We start from the raw sequence: 24692 nt of genomic DNA on the forward strand, positions 1-24692 counted from the left end.
TCGCGCAGCCTCCCCTCCCTCTCTGGCTTCTCCTGCTCAGGTTCCAGTCTCCCTGGGAGTGTTTCCTTAACAGACCACCTGTACACAGCTTTTCCTTTCATAGCTTGCTTTCAAAGGACTACTTAAGACACATGGAGCTGGTATGTCTAAGAAATGGACTCTGGGTGAGTGAGATTTTGGAACCGGAGCACACTGGCCAGGAGGCAGTAGGGCTCTGTCACTGGGGGTAAGTGGTGAAATCACACTTAAGTGCTGTAGCAAGGATACTAATGCCTTATGGGAAATTAGAGTTGGCTGTGGCTGGAAGGAGTCACTCTGGTTTGTGACAGGAAGCGGTGATTTAAAGAACTACCGAGTTAATTCATTGTTGATGGATATTATTGATTTTATTATGTGGAAGAGGAAAAAAAACCAGGTCAGACAGTCACCAATTTAAGGCAAGATGTGGAAGCCAGAAGGTCTCCTCAGCAGCTTCCAAAGACTATCATCAGTCTAGTAATCCCACTTTAGTATTTTCCCATAAGAGTTGACCTCAGTTGTCAAAGAGATGTCCACGCTTTTGTTTTGTTTTTTTGTTTTTGGAGACAGGGTTTCTCTGTGTAACAGTCCTGGCTGCCCTGGAACTCACTCTGTAGACCAGGCTGACCTGGAACTCACAGAGATCCACCTGCCTCTGCCTCCCTAGTGCTGGGATTTGCCCGGCTGAGATGTTCACACTCATGCTCATCACAACACTTTTCACAATAGTGAAGAAATGGAGCCAACATAAGTGTCCATCAACAGAAGAGTGGGGAAGAAAAGATGGTCTAGATATACAATGGAATACTATTCAGCCTTGAAAGAGGAGGGATTCCATCAACATGGCGGGATTGCTGAGACAGGCACCCAAAGGGGAATGCTGTATAGTCTCTCATGTATGGAATCTGCAGCAGACCTGGGCTACGGAGGTGGGGGAAGAGAGGTGATGGTTGTACAAAGTCCTCAGGAGGAGGAAACATCACTTCTTCTCTCCAGTCCTTTTGCAAGCCTGCTGAGCAGGGTCACAGCTAGAGGACCAGCCAGGGCTGGAGCATGTGACAACTAGCAGCTGTTTAGGGTACCCTGAATCTGTGTTCCCGGATCATGGTCACTCATATTTGGTTTCAGAAGAACCTGTTTCTTATTCCCTTTGAAATGGGGGTGGGTGGGTTGGAGGTTTAGCTTAGTGGAAGGACATAGTAAGCACAGGGAAGGCCTGGGTTCAGTGCTCGGCTCGGAGGGCAAGGGGGACGTGAAAGGGGGGTGAGGTTGTGTCAAGTGTATTTTATTTTGTTGATGCTATCGTGAACAGGGAACCCCTCCCCCGACTTATTTCTCAACAAGCTCATTACTGATGTATGTTATTTTTATATGCTTGTTTTGTATCCTGTTACTTTGTTGATTGCGTTTTTTTAATCATTTTTTTTTTAATTTTTAATTTTTTTGTTTTTTCGAGACAGGGTTTCTCTGTGTAGCTTTGCGCCTTTCCTGGAACTCACTCTGTAGCCCAGGCTAGCCTCAAACTCACAGAGATCCACCTGCCTCTGCCCCCCAAGTGCTGGGATTAAAGGCATGCACCACCATGCCCAGCTAGAGTTTATTTTTATAAGAAAGAATTCTGCCTTTACCTGCTGAGCCACCTTGCTGGCCCTTGGAGTCTTTATCGTCTTTTAAGTATAGGGTCATGTCCTTTGAAAATAGGGCCATAAATCTGGGCGTTGTGGTACACACCTTCAATCCCAGCATTCGAGAGGCCGAGGCAGGTGGATCTCTGAGTTTAAGGCCAGCCTGGACTACAGAGTGACGTCCAGGACAACTAGGGCTACACAGAGAAACCCTATTTGGAAAAAACAAAACAAAAATTATTTTCTCTTTTGTGCGTGGGTATTTTGCCTGCATGTATGTCTGTACACCATGTAGATGCCTGGTCCCCATAGAGGCCAGAAAATGGCATTGCATCACCTGGAACTGGAGTTACAGATGGTGAGAGCCCACATAGATGTTGAGAATTAAATCAAGGTCCTCGGAGCCACCTCTCCAGCCCCTAAACTTGCAAGTATTTTATTGATAACTTTTGCATTAATATTCACCATGGGAAAAAAATTCACCATGGGAATTTGTCTATAGGTTTGTGTTGTATATGTCAGTGCCTACATTTAGAACATTCTTTCTTAGGTTTGTATCTTTAAGAGTTTTCCCTAGTTTTTTTTTCCCCCTCAGGTTCAGAGTTACAAGACATCTTGAATCAAAACAAACAAACAACAAAACAAAAAACAAACAAAACATTCAAAACTGAGGGAAAAGAACCAAAATATTTGGAATACAAGGGAGTGAAAAACCTCTACAATGAAAACTTTGGCTAACAAAAAACTTGGAGGGAAAAAAAATTGAAAAAGTCATTGACAGATAGTCCTCCCATCCCACAGACATTGATTAGAAGTCTTCTTTTGAAGATGGCTCTGCTGCAGGCTTTCAGTGTAATTATACACTTGAACTCTGAGTTTCCCAGGGTGCAGCTGCCAACTGGCCAGCTAAGCAGGGATGTTGTGATGTTTTAAAAGCTGCTCCCTGCGGCTGCTCCAGTCTGGATGAGGGTGAGGGTTGTCTTGGTGTGTCTCCTCTGTCCCCCAGGACTACTGCCTCCATCTGTAGGCAATTGAAAATGCTTTTTTGCTGTTTTTTGAGACAGGGTTTCTCTGTGTAGCCTTGGCTGTACTGGAACTCAACCGTATAGACAAACTGGCCTCACACACAGAGATCCACCTGCCTCTGCCTCCAGAGTGCTGTGTACTATCAAAAGCATGCGCCACCACCTCCTGGCTTAAATGCTCTTTACTGAAAACACAATGCAGATTTGGGAGCCTGTTTTCAACCACACCATGGCTCCCGTGTCTGCCTCTCAAGGTGGGAGTTCTTCTCACCAAGTCAGACCTTCCCAAATGGAACCTGACACTGTCTCCTGCTTTGTAGAGGTGGCTTTGCCAGTGAAGCTAGACATGCTAGGGGGTCACTCAGCTCTTCTGAGAGCTGACACCCACCTTCCTGTTAGTCCCTGGACATCCTAGCAGACTGTGCCTGGGAGTTAGCTGACATCTTTCGAGGTCTGGTCTTCTTTTGTCTTGTATTTGTAGTATATGCATGCATGTCTGTCTGTCTGTCTGTCTGTGTGCCATGGCACATGTGGAGGTCAGAAGACAGCTTTTGGGAGCTGGTTCTCTCCCACCATCATGTGGGTTGTGGGGATCAAATTTGGAGAAGCAGGCATGGCAGCGACATCTTTACCAAATTAGCCATGTCCTAGAGACAGGGTCAGTTCCTGAATGGGGAGCTCACTGGCAAAGCCAGCTGGCCAGCTGTTCCCAGGGATCCTCCTGTCTCCACCTAACACGGGGATTCAGGAGTATGCCACTGCACCTGGCTTCTTACTTGAGTGTTAGGGATGCAAACTCACGTCTTGTTGCTTTTTCTGCAAACACTTTGCCAACTGAAGCATCTCCCTGGCTCTTGAGGGGTCTTTTAAAAAAATGGCATCTCACCACTGCTCTGGGAGTTGAACAGAAGGGTTTCCCAGCATCTCCTCCCTCTCCATCACTGATGTGATTTTTCTCCCCTCCCACCTTTACCGCTCTCTTTGAAATACATCACCAAGAACAGAGTGCCAATTTTCTGAGGAGCTCTTAAGCTATGAGCGCACTCACTGGGAAAGGAGAGCTCCCCAGAACCTTCCAGTCCCTCTAGGACAGACTGGAGTCTTTCCTGTTGTTGTGTATTTTGCTGTTTAAGTGCAGATTCTCATGGTACTTGCCTTTTCTGAAAGCTGTTTCCTCTCTGGGTTACCTGCTGCAGAGTCGGGCACATGGAGGCTGCTATCTTCCATCTTCCTAACCTCTGTGAGATGTTCCTTCATGTATCTCTGCGGACTAATTTTGGCTTGGAGACTACATTATCAGAGACAACCATAGCTAGCCCTACTTGCTTTTGTCTTCCATATGTATATGACTTTCAAAATTACATTTATTTATGTGTGTGTGTGTGTGTTACAGTGTGTCTCTGTTGTGATAAAGCATTTGGACCCAAAGCAACTTGCAGAGGAAAGTGTTTGTTTCACTTATAGATTATAGTACACCATCCAAGAAAGCCAAGGCAGGAACTCAAAGCAGGAACCTGGAGGCAGGAACTGAAGAACCATGGAAGAACACTGCTTACTGGCTTGCTTTCCATGGTTTGTTTAGTCCTTCCTGCCTCCTGTCCTCCCTTCCTCCTTTCCTCCTTCCTTCCTTCCTTCCTTTCTTTTCTTTCTTCCTTAGGTTTATTTATTATGTATAGTGTTCTGCCTGCATGTACACTTGCATGCCAAAAGAGGGCACCAGATCCCACTACAGATGGTTGTGAGCCACCATGTGGTTGCTGGGAATTGAACTCAGGTCCTCTGGAAGAGCAGCCAGTGCTCTTATCCACTTTCTTAAACAGTCCAGGACCACCTGCCCAGAGAGGGCAACGCCCACAGTGGGCTGCACCCTTCCACATCAATTATTAATCAAGAAAATGCCCCCACAGGTCAATATGATGGAGGCAATTCTCCCATTGAGGTTCCCTTTCCTCCAGGTGACACTAATGCTAAATTGACAAAACTGTCACAGCGCGCGCGCATGCTCCGGTGCAGATGTAGAGGACAACTTGCAGGAGTTGGTTCTCTCCTTCCACTATGTGGATTGCAGGTATTGAACTCAGGTCATCAATCTTGGCCTTTACACGCTGAGTCATCTCACCAGCCCCAGATTGATAACTTGGTTTTAAGCCACTGATGGTTTTTAGAGGTAGGTTTATGACTCTCTGTTGGGACTGTGATCATTTCAGTACTCTTGGAGTTGGTGATTGAGCAATTAGCATCTCTCGGAGGCACTGTGTTGCCCATTCCTGGTGTTTCTGTGTTGTATTTTGCACTCTTTTGTTTTGGGACTCTTCCTCAGCTTTATCTGGTAACCTCAGTGAATAGCCCTCTTTTGAGGGGCTCAATCTCCAGTAGCACTCCGAGAAGGGAAAACAAACTGTTCTAGCAGTAATAACACCCAAACCAACCAGATATAGAAATGCATACAATATAGTCAATTAAAGCCAACAAATAACCATAGAGCAGAAAATGTCACAAAGAGTGGAGGGTGTGTTACACACACACACACACACACACACACACACACACACACTACCAGTTAACAAAGAATATAGAAAAATGTACAAAAAAGGAAAGAAAAAAAGGAAAGGGGGGTGAAAATAATCCAATTAAAGCTTATAAAAGCAGATGAGAAAGAAGAGTAGGGGTGGAATAGGCTCGAGGGTCCGTCCGCTCAGCTGTGGGGAGCACCGCTGCTCTTGCTGAGGACCTGTCTTAGTCTCCAGCACTCACACAGCTGCTCACATCTGCAGCCCCAGCTCCAGAGGATCTGGCGTCCTCTTCTGGCCTCTGTGGGCACTCTACACACCATACACACATGCAGGGAAACACTCATACACATAAAATAAAAATAAATAAATCTTAAAATTAAACACTAAAAGGTGAGGAAATGAGGTGAGATGTAAAAGAAAAAAATGTAGTTACTCAACCAAACAGGTATGACATTTAAAAAATTTACTGAAATGAACAAAAAACATCCCAGTTTCCTTCCCATCAGAGGTCAGTCGTGTCTGCAGAGGTGAAGGTTACCAGGCGACTGGGCACTTCTCTTGCGTTCCTGTGACTGCAGTTCCCTTTGGAGAGGTCACAGGTCATGCACTGTTTACCTTTCCCTCTTCATTGTGTCACTAGGCTAGCCACCAGAGGGAGGGGTTTGTGGGCACAGCCAGTTTCACTCTTGGCTGCCTTGCTCCAGAACGTGCTGGGGTGGAACAGAGCTTCCACAGCACCAACATTCGGTGGGTCAGCTGTGACTCTGGTAACAGGTCAAAGAGATAGGAAAATGTGGTGACCTTTGACTCCCAAAGCAGTAAGAAGAGGCAAGACCTTTTTTTTTTTCTTTTCTTTTCTTTTATTCCAGACAGGATTTCTCCGAGTAGCCTCTAGCTCAGAGATCTGCCTGCTGCTACCTCCTGAGTGCTGGGATTAAAGGTGCCCACCACCATTGCCCAGCCAGAGGCAAAACCTTTTAAAGATGGCTCCTGGACACTGCACTTGGGTCATATGCCAGGAAGAACAAACTTCCGAAGTGGCCCGGACTGTGCTGATTCCCGGCTCTTGTCTCTTCAGGCTGCACTTCAGCATGGTGCTGAGACCTGCGCTGTTTTGTTTCTTCCCCTTCTTTTGCCTCACCCCTCAACCGTGCTGTGCCATGGCTCTGCTTGGCCCTGGGTCACTCTTACCCTCTGTTCCTTCTGTCAAAACCTCTTGAGTTTTTCTCAGGTCTGTTTTTACAACTAAACTTCAGTACCTCCACATAGACACCCTCTGGAAAGGCAGAAGCTGGCCACAGCAGTGTGCTTACCTGCTACCTCATCCCTTCCAAATCTTTTGTGTGTGTGTGTGTGTGTGTGTGTGTGTGTGTGTGTGTGTGTGTGTGTGTGAGAGAGAGAGAGAGAGAGAGAGAGAGAGAGAGAGAGAGAGAGAGAGAGAGAGAGAGAGAGAGACTCTCTATGTAGTCCTAGCTGTCCTGAAACTTATGTAGACCAGGCTGGCCTAGTACTGACAGAGATCTACCTGCCTCTGCCTCCTAAGTGCTAGGATTAAAGGTGTGCATCACCACACCCAGCTAAATCATTGCACACACATCCCCAACTCCATATTTTTATGGAAAGAATTTCATCCTATTTTTTCTTACATCAAGCACATTGAGACAATGCTATTACATATTTCTTTTGTTTGAAAGTCTGTTATTGGATGTTTTTGGTCTTTAGCTCTTTTGGGGGCTCACTACTCAGCTCCCAAATAAATCATACACGGAGGTGCTGTGGGATGTTCTGTATGGCAAATGTGTTGCTGATTAGTCAATAAATAAAACACTGATTGGCCATTGGCTAGGCAGGAAGTGTAGGCGGGACAAGGAGAAGAAAGCTGGGAAGTGGAAGGCTGAGTCAGAGAGACACTGCCAGCCGCCAAGATGACAAACAGCATGTGAAGATGCCTGTAAGCCACGAGCCATGTGGCAAGGTATAGATTAATGGAAATGGATTAATTTAAGCTATAAGAACAGTTAGCAAGAAGCCTGCCACGGCCATACAGTTTGTAAGCAATATAAGTCTCTGTGTTTGCTTGGTTGGGTCTGAGTGGCTGTGGGACTGGCAGGTGAGAGAGATTTGCCCTGACCCTGGGCCAGGCAGGAAAACTCTAGCTACACGGAGGCTTATTCTGGCCTTAGCTTGGCTTGTTTCTAGCCTGCTTTACTTAAATTTTCCCATCCACATTTTGCCTCTGGGCTTTTCCTGTTCTCTTACTTTTGTAAATCTTACTCTTAGCCTGTGGCTTGCTGTGTGGCTGTGTGGCTGGTCCCTGATATCCTCTGCCTTCCTCTCTCGCTCCTTCTTCTCTCCTCCCAGATTTCTCCTTCTATATATTCTCTCTGCCTGCCAGCCCTGCCTTTCCTTTCTCCTGCCTTGCTAGTGGCCGTTCAGTTCTTTACTAGACCGTCATGTATTTTAGATAGTCAGAGCATCACAGCTTCAGAGTTAAACAAATGCAACATAAACAAAAATAACACACCTTAAAATAATATTCCCCAACAAAAATCTTTTGTTACCACTTTATTATATTTCTCTCCTGAGTGGTGTTATAATTTTACCTTGTATGATCACAGGCTCTATGAGAACTTTCTGGATTAAAATGTGATTACAATTATTAAACACAATTGGTCAAATAAGTACAGATTCTGCTAGAATTATATCTTTTAAATGCATGATTCATTAAAATCATTCACATAACATTTCTGTGCATGATTATCACTTGCTGCTGCTGATAGAATTTGCATTATTTTTATTTTTCTGTTAGTACTGAGGTAACCTGTTCACACATGAGTGTAACTTGTCTCAACGAGACCTCGTGGAATTCTAAGTCACGTTCGAAATTACACAGCAGGAACTGCCCTGCATTTTTTGTGCTGGTGTTGGTCATCTCGTGGTTAGAGGAGCGTCTGAGCTCCCCTCCGTGGGGGCTGAATGACTGGATCCTGTCTCCTGTATATGCTGCTGTCAGGGTGCTGCAATCTGGCTGCTATCTGCTCTTGGTACCTTCCCCTTCAACTCTCTCTTCTTCTGCCTCAGTCTTTGTGTGGGCAGCTTCAGCCTAGCCATGGCCTTGAGAATACACATCAGCCCACAGAATGAGGCGGATTTCCAGCCTTGGCTGATTCTCTCTTTGCCAGTTCTCCCCTGCACCTTGTCGTGAACTATGACTATACAATGTATAGTAGGGACCATCATGTATGGTTTATCAATCCCTTCCCTACCCTCTTTTTTGCAGCTAGACATGAAACCCAGGGCTTTATATTTTCGGTTTTCTATTGTACTCAAAGAGCAAGTGTGCAGAGCCAGGCAGTGGTGGCGCAGCCCTTTAATCCCAGCACACGGGAGACAGAGGTAGGAGGATCTCTGTGAGTTTGAGGCCAGTATGGTCTACAGAGTGAATTCCAGGACAGCCAGGGCTACACAGAGAAACCTTGTCTATGCACAGGCTACCTGCCAACTTGGGGTCATGTGACTGAGTACTGGCCAATGAAGGATTAGCAAGAACGGTGTTTCTGAGATACGGTAGTTATTGGCTAGTGAGCACCTCTGCACGTCTCCTCTCTGTAACACTAGAGATGTGTTTTCCAGATTGTGTACTACTCAGATAAAGGTTAGCTTACCTACACAGGGAGCACATGAACAAGGTTTGTTTATTAGTGAGGATACTTCAGCTATGGAAACTTAGTATCATGTCAGCTTGCCTAGCTGTTAAGACATTTCTCTGAATTCCACTCCTCTATGTTTCTGCTTAGGATGGGACACAAAAGAGATTTGTGTGCAGGATATGGGGCATGGGAGGTGTCTTAGTTAGGGTTTCTATTACTGTGAAGAGACACCATGACCATGGCAACTCTTAGGAAGGAAAATATTTAATTAGGGCTGGCTTACAGTTTCAGAGATTTAGTCCATTACTGTCATGACGAGAAGCATAGCAGTGTGCAAGCAGACATGATGCTGGAGCAGGAGCTGAGAGTTCCACATCTTGATCTTCAGGGAGTAGGAGTGTCACACTAGGCATAGCTTGAGCATGAGACCTCAAAGCCCGCCTGCACAGTGACACACTTCCTCCAACAAGGTCACACCCCCTGATAGTGCCACGCATTCAAACACTGGAGTTTATGGGGCGGGGGCATTCCTATTCAAACCTCCGCAGGAGGGAAGTGCCGGTCTTATGTTGCCCATGTACCACAGTATTCGCGGTCTGCTGAGGCTGGCTTTGCAACCCCACAGCCTTCCTTTCCACCCTCTTCTGCTTCTCTGATTCCTGGCGTATACCTGACTCTGACAAAGGCTCGTCCTCTGAACAGAACACATGCCCACAAAGGGAGACGCAAGACACAATGGCACAGTGTGCCACTGCGCATCCATGCCCCTTCCTGATGGCCCCACCCTGAGACCAGCACATACTGCGAAGGCAACAGCTTCCTAAGAGTGCTTGTCAGGCCAGACAATGACACAAAGTCAGTCCCTTGTTGGGAAAGTCCCTTACTATACTCTGGTTGGTTCTGATCCTCTCATTTTTTTTCCCCTTTATTTTTTCTTTTTCCATTGAAAATGTTATTGAGGCCAGGCAGTGGTGACACAAGCCTTTAATCTCAGCACTCGGGAAGAAGAGGCAGCCAGATTTCTGAGTTTGAAGAGAGCCTGGTCTACAGAGTGAGTTTCAGGACATCCAGGGCTACACAGAGAAACCCTGTCTCAAAAAACCAAACCAAGCAACCAACCAACGAAACAAACAACAACAACAACAACAAAGTTATAGGGGCAGAAGAGGGGGCTTAGCAGTTAAGAACACTTGCTGCTCTTGCAGAATCTGGGTTTAGTTCTCAACACCTGTGTGGTGGCTCGCAACCATCTGTAACGCCAGTTCTAGGGCATCTGATGCCTCTTCTGGCCTCCTAGGAACTGGGCATAAATGGAGTGTGCATACACACATGCAGATACTCATACACAAAAATTAATTTGTGTTTGTATATGTGTGGGTACGTGTGCCAGGATGCACACAGGACGGTTGGAGGATAATTTTCAGGAGTCAGTTTTCTCCTTGACCATGTGGATCCTGGGGACTGAAATCAGGTTGTCATGGTTGGTGGCAAGTGGCTTTACCCATTAGGTCATCTTTAATGGCCTCTATTTTTTTTTTTTTTTTTTTAAAAAGGCAGAGTCTTATGTAGCTCTGGCTGACCTGGAAGTCACAGTGTAGCTGAGGATGTTGAGGATGGCTCTGAATTCCTAACCCTCCTGCTGTGTCCCTGGTGCTGGGGTTACAGGCATGTACTACTCTACCCGGCTTCTGACTGAGTTCTGACCAATGCACAGGGTTAGTCTGCGATGGTGGCAGTCAATTCTACAGCTGACCCTAGGCTTTCATCTGCAGGTATCCTATTAAATGTGATAAGCCCAAAAAGAGTTTAAAAAATACAGATATTAATTTCAGTACATATTTGCCAGTAAACTGATAGAAATAATGTTTTTACTTATGTAGTTTAATATGCACCCTCCTGGCGCAGGAGAGATGGCTCTGTGGTTAAGAGTGGGTACTGCTCCTGCAGAGGACCTGAGTTCTGTTCCCAGCACCTATGTCCGGCAATGCCTCTGGCTTCCACAGGTACCTGCACTCATGTGCACACAGACACATACTCATACACATAATTCACTAGGCAGCCAGATTAGACAGTCTTTCTCATAGTTATCTTTCTTTTTTCTGGATTCTATAGATAGATGGTTAAGGATACATAATCTTATCATATGGGTAAAATAAGTGTGTATTGCTTTTAATATGTCTCACTAATACTCTCTTTTGCTAATGGCCTTAAAAGATGTTAGTTGGAAAAGAAATGAATCAAAATCTTACTCCATATAATCACCACTGTGGTGATATTGTGTTCCCCAAAATATTGTTCACCCTAATAAACTTATCTGGGGGTCAGAGAATAGAACAGCCACCAGATATAGGCCAGAAAATGGTGGTACACACCCTTTAATCCTAGCATTCTGGAGGTAGAGATCCATCTGGATCTCTCTGAGTTCTAAGCCACACTGGAAACAGCCACCAGGCATGGTGACTCATGCCTTTAATCCCAGGAAGTGATGGCAAGAAGAAGAAAGGTATATAAGGCGTGAGGACCAGGAACTACAGCTGGTTAAGCTTTTAGGCTTTAGAGCAGCAGTTCAGCTGAGATCCATTCAGATGAGGACACAGAGGCTTCCAGTCTGAGGAAACAGGATCAGCTGAGGAATTGGCGAGGTGAGGTGGTTGTGGCTTGTTCTGCTTCTCTGATTTTCCAGCATTCACCCCAATACCTGGCTTCAGGTTTGATTTTATTAATAAGACCTTTTAAGATTCATGTTACACATCACTTTGTATAATATACTTGAGTTTAGAAAACTCATCAAGGATCAAGAGTATTTTAAAATGCTACCCCATGAATACCTTCAATAGGAGTCAAAAGAAAGGGGAAAGGACTAGAGAGAGATGGCCTGCTATTTAAGCAAAAGGACCTGAGTTTGAGTCCCTAGCCCCTCTGTAGAAGCCAGAGATTGAGCACATGCCTATAACTCCAGGGTAGAGACAGGCAGATTCCAGGAGCTCACTGGCCAGTCAGCTGAGGTCAGGGTTAGTGAGAGAACATGCCTCAAAAAAAAAAAAAAAGAAGTGGGGCAGTGGTGGCGAATGCCTTTAATCCCAGCACTTGGGAGGCAGAGGCAGGTGGATCTCTGTAAGTTTGAGGCCAGCCTGGTCTACAGAGTGAATTCTAGTAACAGCCAGGGCTACCCAGAGAAACGCTGTATCGAAAAACCCAAAACCAAAACAAAACAAAAAACCAAAAGGGGAGAAAGGAAGACATCTGATATCTTCTTTGTGTGTGTGTGTGTGTGTGTGTGTGTGTGTGTGTGTGTGTGTGTGTGTGTGACAGAGAGAGAGAGAGAAAGAGAGAGAGAGAGAGAACCTATATACATGTGGACATAACACACACAATACATAAATAAACAAACAAACAAATAAATAAGACATAACTTCTATAAGGAGTCTGTGTTATTTTGACTCAAAGTAATCCACGGAGTCCACTGTTTTAGATGAACTAGCTCCCCCAGCTATCTGGAGCCATGTAACATCTACTTCAGAACAGCTTGAAGATAACAAATATGACCTCGATAGTCTCTGAGGGTCAGGAACCCAGGAGTAGCAAGTTTTGTTCAAGTCTGTTGAAGGAATACAAGTTGGGGCTGGGAAGCTGGTACCCTACTGAGGTGCCACTGGGCAGATCATCTTAGCTAGGGTGGTGGTGCTCATACTGAGAAAGGGGTTGGGGGAGAAGGAGGGAGAGAGGAAGGGGGAAGAGGGAGAGAGAGAATGAACATATGTGAGTGTGGTGATATATTGTGTACCCATTATAAACTTGCCTGAGGATCAGAGGACAGAGCCAGCCACTAGATTAGACATAGAGGTCAGGCAGTGGTGGTATACACCCTTAATCCTATCACTCGGGAGGCAGAGATCCATTTGGATCTCTGTGAATTCAAGGTTATATTGGAAACAGTGCCAGGCAGTGGTGGTACGCACCTTTAATCCCAGTACTGAGAAGCACACATGCCTTTAATTCTAGGAAGTGATGTCTGGGCAGAGAAAGGTATATAACGCATGAGGAAACAGGAACTCACTCTCTTTAGGCTGAGGATTTTGTAGAGGTAAGAACTAGTGGCTGGCGGCTCTGCTTCTCTGATCTTTCAGCTTTCACCCTGATATCTGGCTCTGGGATTTTTATTTTTTATCTATCTGTCTGTCTGTCTGTCTATCTATTTTTTGAGACAGGGTTTCTCTGTGTAGTTTTGGTGCCTGTCCTGGAAACTAGACCAGGCTGGCCTCGAACTCACAGAGATTTGCCTGTCTTTGCCTCCCGAGTGCTGGGATTAAAGGCGTGTGCCACCACTGCCTGGCTCTGCGTTTTTTTAATTAAAAGACCATCTAAGATTTGAACAACACGTGACACAGTCACACACACAGAGAAAACACACGTGAGACAGACAAAAGACAAACACAAAGGGAATGAACACACGTGAGACAGACAGAAGACACACACATACACACACAGAAAGAGAGGAATACATGTGAGACAGACAGAGACACACAGAATGAACACACGTGAGACACAGGACACACAGACACACATAACGGGTAGGGGAAACATGTGAGACAGTCTGGAGGCCATTTGCTGCTTGGGCCTCCAGAGCAATAAGGAGAGAAGGTACACTGGAGGCAGGACCAGGAGCCCTTCACTCCGCTGTGCGCATGCTCTCTGCTGATGATGTAAGCACAGTCTCACACAGTCCAGCTAGGAAGGGTGGTTTTGGAGCTGACTGCTAAGAGGCACACACAAAGGCCACTGCAGAAATATGAACACATCTGACTACGAAATGTGATGCCAGGCCCCTTGGCTGTTACCTTACACTGTGTGACACATGCACCTTCTTCCATGGTAATATGACATCACTAGGATCTCGGTGTCACACAGGGGGTCATAGATCTGCACTAACCCCTTCACTGTCAACATGCCTTGCAAATCTTGGTCCAGAGCTATCTGAAGCTCTGGAGACAAACCGCCTTAGGACTTTCTGCCTTTGTCTATGATCAGATCTGATCTCCAAGAGGCATCAAGCCTGAAGCAGCAAGAATACCTGCACACTCAGGTTCTTGTCTAAGAGGTCAGAGCTAGGAGGTAAGCCTTGGCTTGGCTTACGTAAGACTTCTTTCACAAACATGCATTTTTAATCCCTTTGAGCTTTTGAAAATCGAATCCACAACACCAGTTTTCTTTTTCTTTTCAGAAGGCATAAGATTTTAATTAACGGACCAAAACCTTGAGGTTTTCTGATGTCAGGGCTGCAAACTCAGGTATCTACAGGGATTTAGTATTCAAATGAGGAACATGCAGATTGTTCTAGGTAAAATGGAACCCCCACTGTGAGGGTGAAGAGGTGTTTGTGTCATGAGGACTTTTACTCTCATATTTAACTCTTTCATTGATTAGTGGGCTAATAAGGAAGTTGCTTGGCTACGGAAGTGAGCTTTCTCTGGTTAGCTTGCTCTATCTTGTCATGTGATGACCACTGTCTGCCATGGCCCAATAGAAGGCTCTCACCTATGCCTAGCAGATCCTGGCATCGTGTTCTTGCTATGAACCAAAAGCAGGTTCTTTTCTTCCTTTTTTATTTTCTTTTTGTTTTTTGTTTTTGTTTTTTTTCCAAGACAGGGTTTCTTTGTGTAGTCCTGGCTATCCTGGAACTCACTATGTAGACCAGGCTGGCCTTGAACTCAAGAGATCTGCCTGCCTCTGCCTCCGGAGTGCTGGGACTAAAGGTGTTGCAGGATATTTGATCACACTGTGAACCCTGAGATTTTGTTAATTAAATAAAATCAACCTTGGTTCAAGAGGTGGAGCTAGCAACTAGTTGACAGGCAGTAGCCATAAAGATTAAGAGGGATTTCAGAAGACAGATACTTTGAGTTTGGTGGTTTTTTTGGTTTGTGTCGGCAGAAGAGAAGCTCTCTTTCTATCTGAGACACTGGCTAAGGAGAAAGGTCAGCTGGTTGCTCCTCGGCCTCTCTGAGCTGGCAGGTTTTGACCCCAGCACCTGATTTCCAAGTCTTTATTGGTAAAATTATAAGACTGAGTTTAATTTAAGAACAACAACTGTATACTGTTATCATAGATCTCAAAGCCAGATACTCTAATTTTTCAAGAGAAATTAAAACACAGATTTTAAATGTGAAGTTGTTTAAGATGAGGTATATTCACATGAGTGCAGGTACCTACAGGGGCTTGCTGTGGATGACTGACTGATAAATAAAACACTGATTGGCCAGTAGCCAGGCAGGAAGTATAGGTGGGACTAGCAGAGAGAACTGAGAGAACAGGAAGGCGGAGAGGAGGAGATGCCAGCCTGCCGTCCAGGGAGCATCATGTAAAGGCAGCAGGTAAAGCCACGGAACACGTGACGACATATAGATTAACAGAAATGGGCTGAGTATAAGACTAAGAGCTAGACAATGGTAGGCCTGAGCTAATGGCCGAGCAGTTTAAATAATATGTGTCTGTATGTTTATTTTATAAGTGGGCTACGGGACTGCCGGGGCTTGGGACCTGGAGAGAAAAACTCTAGCTACAAATGGCGCCCAACGTGGGGCGACAGGAGTTTTCACCCAAAACCTGAGAAAAAAGATTCTAAAATGGAGGCTTGGCGGGACCTAGAGAGAAAAACTCTAGCTACAGGGGCTAGAAGAGGGCGCCAGTCAAGGCTGAGCTCCAGGAGTCCAATTGATGAGAGAGAGGAGAGATTCTATGAGCAAGGGACATTGAGATCATGATGGGGAAACATACAGAGACATCCAGCCAAACTAGTGTAAATGTATGAACTGTGGACCAAGAGCTGTGGAGCCCCCATGGGACTGGACTGGGCCCTCTGGATGGGTGAGACAGTTGTTTAGCTTCAAATGTTTAGGAGGCCCCCCCACAGTGGGATCGGAGTCTGTCCCTGGTGCATGAGTAGGCTTTTTGGAGCCCACTACCTATGGTGGGATACCCTGCACAGCCTTGGTGCAGGGGGAGGGGACTGGACCTGACTCAGCTCAATGTACCAGGCTCTGCTGACTCCCCATGGGGACCTTGCCTTGGAGGAGATGGGAATGGGAGGTGGGTTGTGGGGGAGGAGAAGGAGATCTGCCATTGGTATGTAAAATGAATAGAAAATTTCTTAATAATTAAAAAAAAAATTAAAAAAAAGAAGAGGGCACCAGTTCTCCCAGAACTGGAGTTCCAGGCAGTTGTGAGCACCCAATCTGGGTGCTGGGAACTGAACTCAGGTCTTCTGTAAGAGCAGAAAGCACTCTTAGTCACTGAGTCCATCTCTCTAGTCCTCCTAAAATGTGAAACTTTTAATTGATTGATTTTGGCAATGCTAGGGATTGAACTTGGGGCCTTCAGGTTAGGAATATGCTGCTGCTCCCCTTTTTCTTGGTTTTTTTTTTTTTTTTTTTTTTTTTTAAGACAGGGCTTCACTGTGTAACATCCCTGACTGACTGTCCTGGAACTCACTTTGTAGACCAGGTTGGCCAAGAACTCATAGAGATCCTCCTACCTCTACCTCCCGAGAGCTGAGATTAAAGTTGTACCCCACCAGGCCCAGATCTGGCATGCCAATTTTTAAAACAATGAAGATGGCGGTGTAGGCTAAACATACGCATACTCGCGTGACCTCTACATGCTATACTGTATGCTTTTTTTTTTTTTTTTTTTTTGGTTTTTCGAGACAGGGTTTCTCTGTGTAGCTTTGCGCCTTTCCTGGAACTCACTTGGTAGTCCAGGCTGGCCTCGAACTCACAGAGATCTGCCTGGCTCTGCCTCCCGAGTGCTGGGATTAAAGGCGTGCGCCACCACCGCCCGGCGCTATACTGTATGCTAAGTGCTGGGTCCTTCAAGGTCTTTGACTGGCTGTTATATTGGTGAATTCCAACGAACTAATCTTTCAGGATCCACAGAACTTCCCACACTCACTATGGACATATGACTTGATTTGGTTAATGGAGCAATCAGAGTTTGATAAACATTTGTTGATTGGTCTTGTCTTTTTTCGAGCCACCCTCCAGAGGCTTGAATGATTAAGAAGCCAGTGGAAAAGAGAGGCTCCAGAGGATGAGAAATCATTTTGAATATGTTCCCAACTGATTACAGGCCCATGTGTAACCTCAGCTTATATCACATTGATCCAGATGAGCTTGGCTAAACTATGCAATCGTAAAAAATAAACCATTGTTATTCCAGGCTACCAAGTCTTGGCAGGGTTTGTTATGTTACAATAGGTAACTGAAACAGAGGTCATTTAACCTGCCCTCCTGTCTGGTGAAATCCAGACAGCAAGGTAATGGCAGGAACTCTTAATTCTGGGCTTTTCTCGGTTGCTTTTCTTTCAATCTCTTGGTGAAAGCCACCAGATAAAGATCATAAAATTTCAAACTCTTAACGGCAGTAAATTTATACCGTGATTTGGATGTATACTGATCTCTGGAAATGGAAAGAGTTCGAAAGTCATTCACTGCACTGGGGCAGAGAATTGAAAAACACTTGAGAAACGGGAAAGCAGTCTCTGCCATTGAGAAGTGGGCTGGGTACAATCATCCAGGCCCTTGATGATAGCCAGAGCCTGGCCCTTACAGCTAGGTCTCCTGTAAAACATAAACAACTTCACAGACCACTAACATCACATAAGGATATTCTGTGGCCTTATCTTATGGATCAAGACAAAAACAAGACCACTCACTCCATAATCATTTGTGAACACAGATAAAACATGACCATTATCCAAGCCACACACACAGCTACAAAGACTAAACACTTGAATCTGGCTAACATGAGGGGCTGTCACCAATTACTACTTAGCTTCAATCTAACTTCCCCCAGATAAGACTGTGATGTCTAATCTTAGAATTACTCCCACTTTGCTCCAGGGCCTCTTCAAATCCTTTTCTACATTACCTAAGGTCTCCTACTGAGACGACCACGATTCATCATGACGAATGTTCTCTTGTGCTTCAGCTAGAAATAAACCCACCTTGTTCAACTATCAGCGTGTTCCTGGAGGATTTTGGTTCCAGGGTACTGACAGACTTGGAGAAGAAGATCACAGAGTTAGAGGCAGAGTTCCCTGGAAGTCTCCAGTTGTGTTCTTTCATAGCATCTCTAACTCTCGGTTAATGTCTGCTGTTTTTCCATTAGAATTAAGCTTCCTGAGAACAGGGGTCTCTCCTGTTACGTTCGGAGTTGATTCCCAGTGCTTAGGGCAGTACTCAGTAGAAACTGAATGTTTAAAAATAAATGTTTTCAGAACGAACAGCTTCCTTCTCATGGCTCAGAACCTCCCAGTCAGTGTAGCAGATCTTCATACACCTATTTCCCCACTCAGTCTCCAAACACTTCCTCTAGAGATGTCCATCTTCCCTTGGCTGCGTCCTCGGGCTCTCGGTCCCTCTCCCACACTTCCTAGTGCACCTTGGGCCCACCTGTCCCTACCAAATGCAACACACACGAAGCGGCGGCGCAGCCACCTACGCGAGCGGCACTGCAGACACCTAGGGCGCATGTGCGGAAATCGGTCGCACCGCAAAGATCTCAGACCTAAGTGAAGAGTTGCTTTCGAGTTTCCGTCCGGGTCCGGGCAGCCCCAGGCTGCCAGGAAGTCAGGAACGACCAGCCGGAAGGAGACCTTGCGCGCGGGGATTTCTGGGACAAGTAGTCGCGGCACTCACGAGGCCCTACCCTGAGCAAGCCCTAGATTCTCCAGGTCTGCACGTCCCGCACTCCCAGCCCTGTGCTCCTCGAAACGCACCCTCTACAGTGGAGAGCCCCGGCAGAGTGGGCCGGACGGCTTCTTGCTCCCACAAGGCCGCGCGGCGAGCCGCGGTGGTTGTCGGGAGTTGTAGTCAGCTGCGCGTCCTGCGTCCGCTGAGTGGGAGGGCGGAGCTGCCGGCGGCCCGGGCGGGCTGGCAGCTGGAGTGGGTGCGAGAGCCGCCTCCACCGCCGCCGCTGCCACCGCCTCCTCCGCCCGGGCCGTTCGCTGCTGAGCGGGGAGAGCGAGGCGGGGCCGCCGGGGCCGCCATGGAGCCCGACTCGGTGATTGAGGACAAGACCATCGAGCTCATGGTGAGTGCGGCCCGCTGGCCCTCCGTTCTTCCGGCCGACTGGCGATCCGGGGGCCTGCCCACCTCGGCGTCCGCGCCAGGCCAGCCCTCGTTCCCTGCCGCCCGGGCCCGGCCGGCCCCCTGCTGTGGCTCGTTGCTGACGCCTCGCGCTCCCAGGCTGTCCCGGCCTCCGTCCCCCCCCCCCTCCCGCCTGCCGGGCTCCGACCGGTCTCGGGCGCCCCTGCCTCGCTCCTCCGGGAGCCTCCGCTCACTCTCGCCTTGCCATCGCACTCGTTTTAGATTTCTTTTCCCTTCCCATTCCTCCGGGCAGGCCCGCATCGCGCTTCCCACCCGCGCTTAAGCCGAGGGTGATGGTGGTGGGAGGGAGTCCGAGACCAGTTGGGGCCGCTTCGGCCTCCGTAACCTAGGCGTGCGGGGGGGGGGGGGTGTTAGGGGGGCTCTCAGCACCTTCTCCCCAAGCTAAGGCTGTGTGGATGCCGGGATAGGCCCCGTAGGGCTGGGATGTTGGGGGTGCCCTCGAGTCTGAGGCTTGCGGGATATGAAGCCTCTTTTCTGGGCCCCTGTGGTGTCAGGCTTCTTGGACAAAGGGTTTCCTACCCTGCCGTGAAGGATGTTTGTATAGCAAGGCCCCAGGTACTCTAGATTCCATCCTCCAGGAAAGGGAAACCATAACTTTATCATTTGGGAAATGAGAGGGGAGGGGGAAGGGGTCGTCCTCATCACCGCCCCCCGCTCTTAAAAAGAAAAAAAGGGGCGTTCTTGGCCCACAGAGATGCAGCGATCCCTTTTACTGTTAGAAACCATTGGTAGCCAGACTGATGAGGTCTCCCCGGACCCACCTAACCCCTTTCTGACCTCAGACTTGGTGCCAGAAGGGTTTTGGAAACAGGACTATGAGTGAGTGGCTGGGAGAAGTGAAGAATTTGCTCATTGGTGGAAGAAATAAAATATGGCTGGTATTACCTGCCAATTTGAATGTGAGGGAAATCAGACCAGGCTTGGGAGAGTGGGGAGGCAGTCAGCCTCTGCAAATGGCCATACAAAGGAGACCGTTGATAGTTTCTTTGTATCTCCGCTAATACAGTAACAACTAGTATCTATCTGCCCCCCATGGTAGCGAGGAAAGCTACAAGATCTACTGAACTTAGTAAGACGTTTTCCTAGTCAGATTCTTTCCAGTGTGAAAATGCTTATTGAGTCACTGATTCCGCTGGGTAGGGTTGGTGACATCAGAGCCACTTCCCCCATTTAATGCTATAAATAATAAATGGTGATACTGAAAGTCTGTTGGATAGCCTCATGGTTTCTGTGGATGATGTTATCCAGGGAGTTGAGGTATACGTTTTAAAATGGAAGTATAGTAGCGTAAAATAAATACCGAGGTAGTCTCATGTCTGCTGGCCTCTGCACAATGTGCAGAACTGAACTTGTTGAAAATTAGCGGGGGTGGGGGAGACCTCTAGTAGTTCTTGGGGTGTGTGTGTGTGTGTGTGTGTGTGTGTTCGTGTGTTCAGAGGGATTCTGTCACTTGAGGGATTTTGATTTTTAGGTACTGAGGAATTTTTCCTTTTCAACATCAGATGGTTGGTTATAGCAGTTTGGGCAAACTTCTGAAGTGGGTTATTTTAACAAAATATCATTTAAAAATGGTTGTTTATGTATTATTGTGAATGGATACATGCACAAGAGGACAACTTGCAGAATCACTTCTGTCCTGCCTTTAGTGAGTACTGGGAATTGAACTCATGTTGGCAGGCTTGTATGTTCAAATGCCTTTGACTGAGCCATCTTGCTGACCTCTATTTTCGAAAAGTATCTTCAGACATGCTCCATCTTCTTAAAGATTAACAGTACATCTGCTTTTAGGGTGACCAGTGCTTCATACTGAAACACATTCACTTAAAACAACCCAAACACAGTCTTCTTCAAAAGCTGTATAAGAAATACAGTGTGTCCCAAGGCATGGTCTGTTAGTATGTGACTAAAGAAAGACTCTGTCCCACATTTACTTGCTTTCTATGCATATAACTAAAAAGTTTTGTTTTGGATGCTGGGGTGCACCTCAGTGGTAGAGCACAGGCTTAGTTAGAACCATGAAGCCTTGATGAGTGGCTTAGACTTTGTGTGATAATATGTGCTGTTACGCCGAAGAGATGTCAACCCAACATTTAATAAAAGCTGTAGTAGTCATGAGCAATTTTAAAATGGTTTTAAGGATTTTTTCCCTCGAAGGTGGAGTCTCTTAGGACCCCTGGGCAATCTTCTCCATGAATGGTAGGTGTTTGTTTTAGTGCAGTAGATGGCTCAAGTGCTTGGCCACTGAAGAAGTCTAGCATCAATGGACAGATCAGAATGTCTTTAAAATCCAGGCTCATCTGGCTCTCTGTATTATTACATTTCAATTATAGTTTCCAGAAATTGGTTGAAAATACATTTAATAATGACTTCAAAATAACATGATTGAAAGAGGAGAACTGGTTAAATTGATGGTATTTTGGAAGCCTAGAGCATAAAATGTTTCAAATTTTTGTGAGTCCTCTTCTGGACTCAGATACTTAGTTTTGGTGCCTCTGTGAGTTTGGTACCTAATGGTTGACAAGGTACGGTGTGTGCTGTTTCAGATTGCACTGCATTAAAAAGAGGAAACTGGCTTTGTGTCATCTTCAGTTCTTAATTGTCAACCTTCTACTTTGATTTTGATTCATCTTTTTCTCTTGTACTTGGTAAGACTCATGGCAGTCTTGTTGGCAGCCTCTTGGGTGCTGGGGTTACAAGTGTGAGCCACTATATACCTTTTTCTGTTTCTTTTTTTTTTTTTTTTTTTTTGGTTTTTCGAGACAGGGTTTCTCTGTGTAGCTTTGCGCCTTTCCTGGAACTCGCTTTGGAGACCAGGCTGGCCTCGAACTCACAGAGATCCGCCTGGCTCTGCCTCCCGAGTGCTGGGATTAAAGGCGTGCGCCACCACCGCCCGGCCTTCTGTTTCTTTTTACAGTGCTTGAGCTCAAAGCCAAGCTTGGCTCATGCTAGGCAACTGCATTAAGCTACCTCCCTCTAGTCCATTTTTTGTTCTTATTTTATTTTTTATTATTATTTGGTTTTTCGAGACAGGGTTTCTCTGTGTAGCTTTGCTCCTTTCCTGGAACTCACTCTAGTCCAGGCTGGCCTCCTGGAACTCACTCTAGCCCAGGCTGGCCTCGAACTCACAGAGATCCGCCCGGCTCTGCCTCCCAAGTGCTGGGATTAAAGGTGTGCGCCACCACCGCTCGGCTAACTTATTTTAAACATTTAGGAGAAATTAAAGCTACTTATAGTGGAGACTATATCTATAGTTTACTATAGTACACACTTTGCTTGAGTTCTACCTCTAGCAAGGAGGTGGTTGGAGGACAAAGATGGTAATAGCGGAATAGTTAAAGTTTCAAAATCCAATTTCCCACTTGGTGACTTTCATCCTTATTGGAGGCCTGGGTCTGCCAAAGGTGCTTGCATGTCTCTGGCATTCTGCATAGGACTCTGACTTTAATAAAAACTGTAAAGAGTGCTTTCGCTCCCCCCCTCTTTTCTCCACTTTCTCCTTTTCTCCGTTCTCTTTCCTCTCTTATCTGCCTGCCCCCTCTCTTTCTTAACACACATTCCCTTTACTGACTCCTTGCCCTCTTCTAGGGTCTCTTGTAGCTCAGGCTGGCCTGGGATTTTGTGGCTGCCCTTGAACTCCCAATTCTGTTGCTTTTGCTTTCCACGTGCTGTGATTATGGGTCTGTGCCACCATCCTCAGCAAGGTGATAAATAAACTCTTGATAGAGACAATGAATTTATAGTTGCTGATAGTGAGTAATTTAATTGCCATGTGGCTTTCATGGCTTTGTACTGGCCCAGTGTTGGGTCAACTTTATGGACCTGTTTTCTAAACTTCTTTGTAACAGTCATCTTTATTATGAGTGAGTTAGAACAGCAGTGATCCGTTTTGGAAATAGAGTTCACCAGGCTGTGGGTCTGGTTTATGGATTTCACTGGAAAGAATGCAAACTTCATTATGCATCACATTCAGTTTGGAGCATGAGTTGATGTACGGGCACTCCTTAGGAAGCACTCATAAGAGCTGCGGATTGACAGAGAGATGGCTAGTTTTTCTCCCATGAAAAGATAGCAAAATGCGGCTAACGGTTGTAGGACACAAACCAGTGGGTAAAGGTGCCACACAAACCAGCCACCAAGCCTGACTACCTAAATGCCATTCCCTAGGACTTACAGAAGAAGGAGAGAACAAACCTCCGGAAAACACCCTCCCACACCAACTCACATAAATAAATGTAATTTTAAAGAAGTTTAAGGATTGCTGGGTGGTGGTGGCCTACACCCTTAATCCCAGCATAGGGAAGTACATCTCTTGAGTTCAAGGCCAGAGTGAGTTCCAGGATAGGACAGATAGGGCTACATAGAGAAACCTTGTCTCGAAAAACAAAAAAAAACAAGTTCAAGGATGATAGTTTTGTTTTGTTGTTGTTGCTTTGTTTGTTTGTTTTTTGTTTTTTCTGTAGACCAGGCTGGCCGCCTTGAACTCACAGAGATCCACCTGGTTCTGCCCCCGAAGTGCTGGGATTAAAGGCGTGTGCCACCACCGCCTGGCTTTTGTTTGTTTTTGAGACAGGATTTCTCTGTGGATAGTTTTGTTGTTGTTGTTGCTTTTTTTGTTTGTTTTTGAGACAGGGTTTCTCAGTGTAGCCCTGACTGTCCTAGAACTAACTCTCTTTGTAGCCCAGGCTGGTGGAACTCAGAGATCCACCTGCCTCTGCCTCTGCCTCCGCGTGCTGGGACTAAAGGCATGTGCCACCACCACTTGGCTAGGATGATAGTTCTGTCTTATGGGTGTGAACAAAACAAAACTTGCCTAGTTACCCTTCTACTGAGTTATTAGCTGTTGAAAGATTCCCCTCTGCTAAGAGACCTTAAGTGAGTCATTTCCTTTTGTTTTTAATCTCTTAAGTGGATGAAGTAATGCAGATTAGAACATAGTGGTCCTTCTTAAGAAGGTACAGTATAGTGCTATCTTTAGAGTTATTAAAGTATAGGCAGTCTGCAAAACTGGAGATGAAAGAAACTGATAAGGTTAATTGTTTTTCTCTGTTTTCTTTTTGATCCAGTTGTTTTGTTTTTCCTGCCTTCCTGTCCTTGACTTAGTGAGGCAAATTCAATTGTTTAGTGAATCTATCAAGAACTTGGATGTCTGCAGCTGTCCCTCATAGCTCTCTGGTGGCTCCTAACTCACCAAATGTGCATAAATAGATGCGGGTTTCAGCAGGGCCCAAGTGATATCAACCACATGAGTTTATAGGATCTTTGACCCGTCTAAAGAGGCCGTGGCTCTAATATGCAATTTGTCTGAGGATTTGCAGTAGGCTAAATGTCCTTCATATTTGACAGGGGTGGCCCTGACTGCTGTAGCCTGTCCTTTACTAAGTAGAGAGCTAGCCCAGGATACTCACTAACTAGGCCATTAACACAGATTCCTAGACCCTCACACATGTGGCCCTTGGGCAGTGCTTTTGGGGCTGTGAGTTCTGGAGCCCTTTGGAAGCATGCTGGGATCCTGGGGAAGAAGCTTTTCCAGGCCTGCTGACTCTACTTCCTGTCCCTCTTCCAATCCATTTCCCCTCCTGCCACTTCCTTTCCCTCTTTGAATCTGTCTCCCTTCAGCCTTTCTTCCTGCTTGCTTCTCTGCTGTGCCTCAGCCGGAGTTTGGGGAATCCTGGTCCTGTGTACTCTGCTCACGCTC

At 46.2% G+C, this 24692-nt stretch overlaps 1 protein-coding gene and 1 long non-coding RNA gene across 5 annotated transcripts in view; one reads left to right on the plus strand and one right to left on the minus strand.

The window, feature by feature from the left end:
* The window catches only part of LOC128123049 (uncharacterized), a 32207-nt gene extending 13621 nt beyond the window's left edge, over positions 1-18586 (minus strand). Inside the window, exon 1 of the long non-coding RNA XR_008222561.1 lies at positions 17833-18586. This is a non-coding gene — a long non-coding RNA (uncharacterized LOC128123049). The remainder of the gene's footprint in view (positions 1-17832) is intronic.
* A 168-nt stretch (positions 18587-18754) lies between these two features.
* Fbxw11 (F-box and WD repeat domain containing 11) overlaps positions 18755-24692 on the plus strand; it is a 102824-nt gene continuing 96886 nt past the window's right edge. For 2 of the 4 annotated variants that reach the window (XM_052758996.1, XM_052758997.1), the window contains exon 1: positions 18757-18920. In XM_052758996.1, coding sequence (XP_052614956.1) covers positions 18876-18920 — 45 coding nt within the window. In that variant the 5' untranslated portion in view covers positions 18757-18875. Of the gene's footprint in view, positions 18921-24692 lie in introns of all 4 variants that reach the window. The other 2 variants (XM_052758994.1, XM_052758998.1) reach the window with 2 other exon arrangements.

This window comes from Peromyscus californicus, unplaced genomic scaffold (assembly GCF_007827085.1).
Source record: "Peromyscus californicus insignis strain IS unplaced genomic scaffold, ASM782708v3 Scaffold_3__1_contigs__length_106647218, whole genome shotgun sequence".
Taxonomy (NCBI): Eukaryota; Metazoa; Chordata; class Mammalia; order Rodentia; family Cricetidae; genus Peromyscus; species Peromyscus californicus.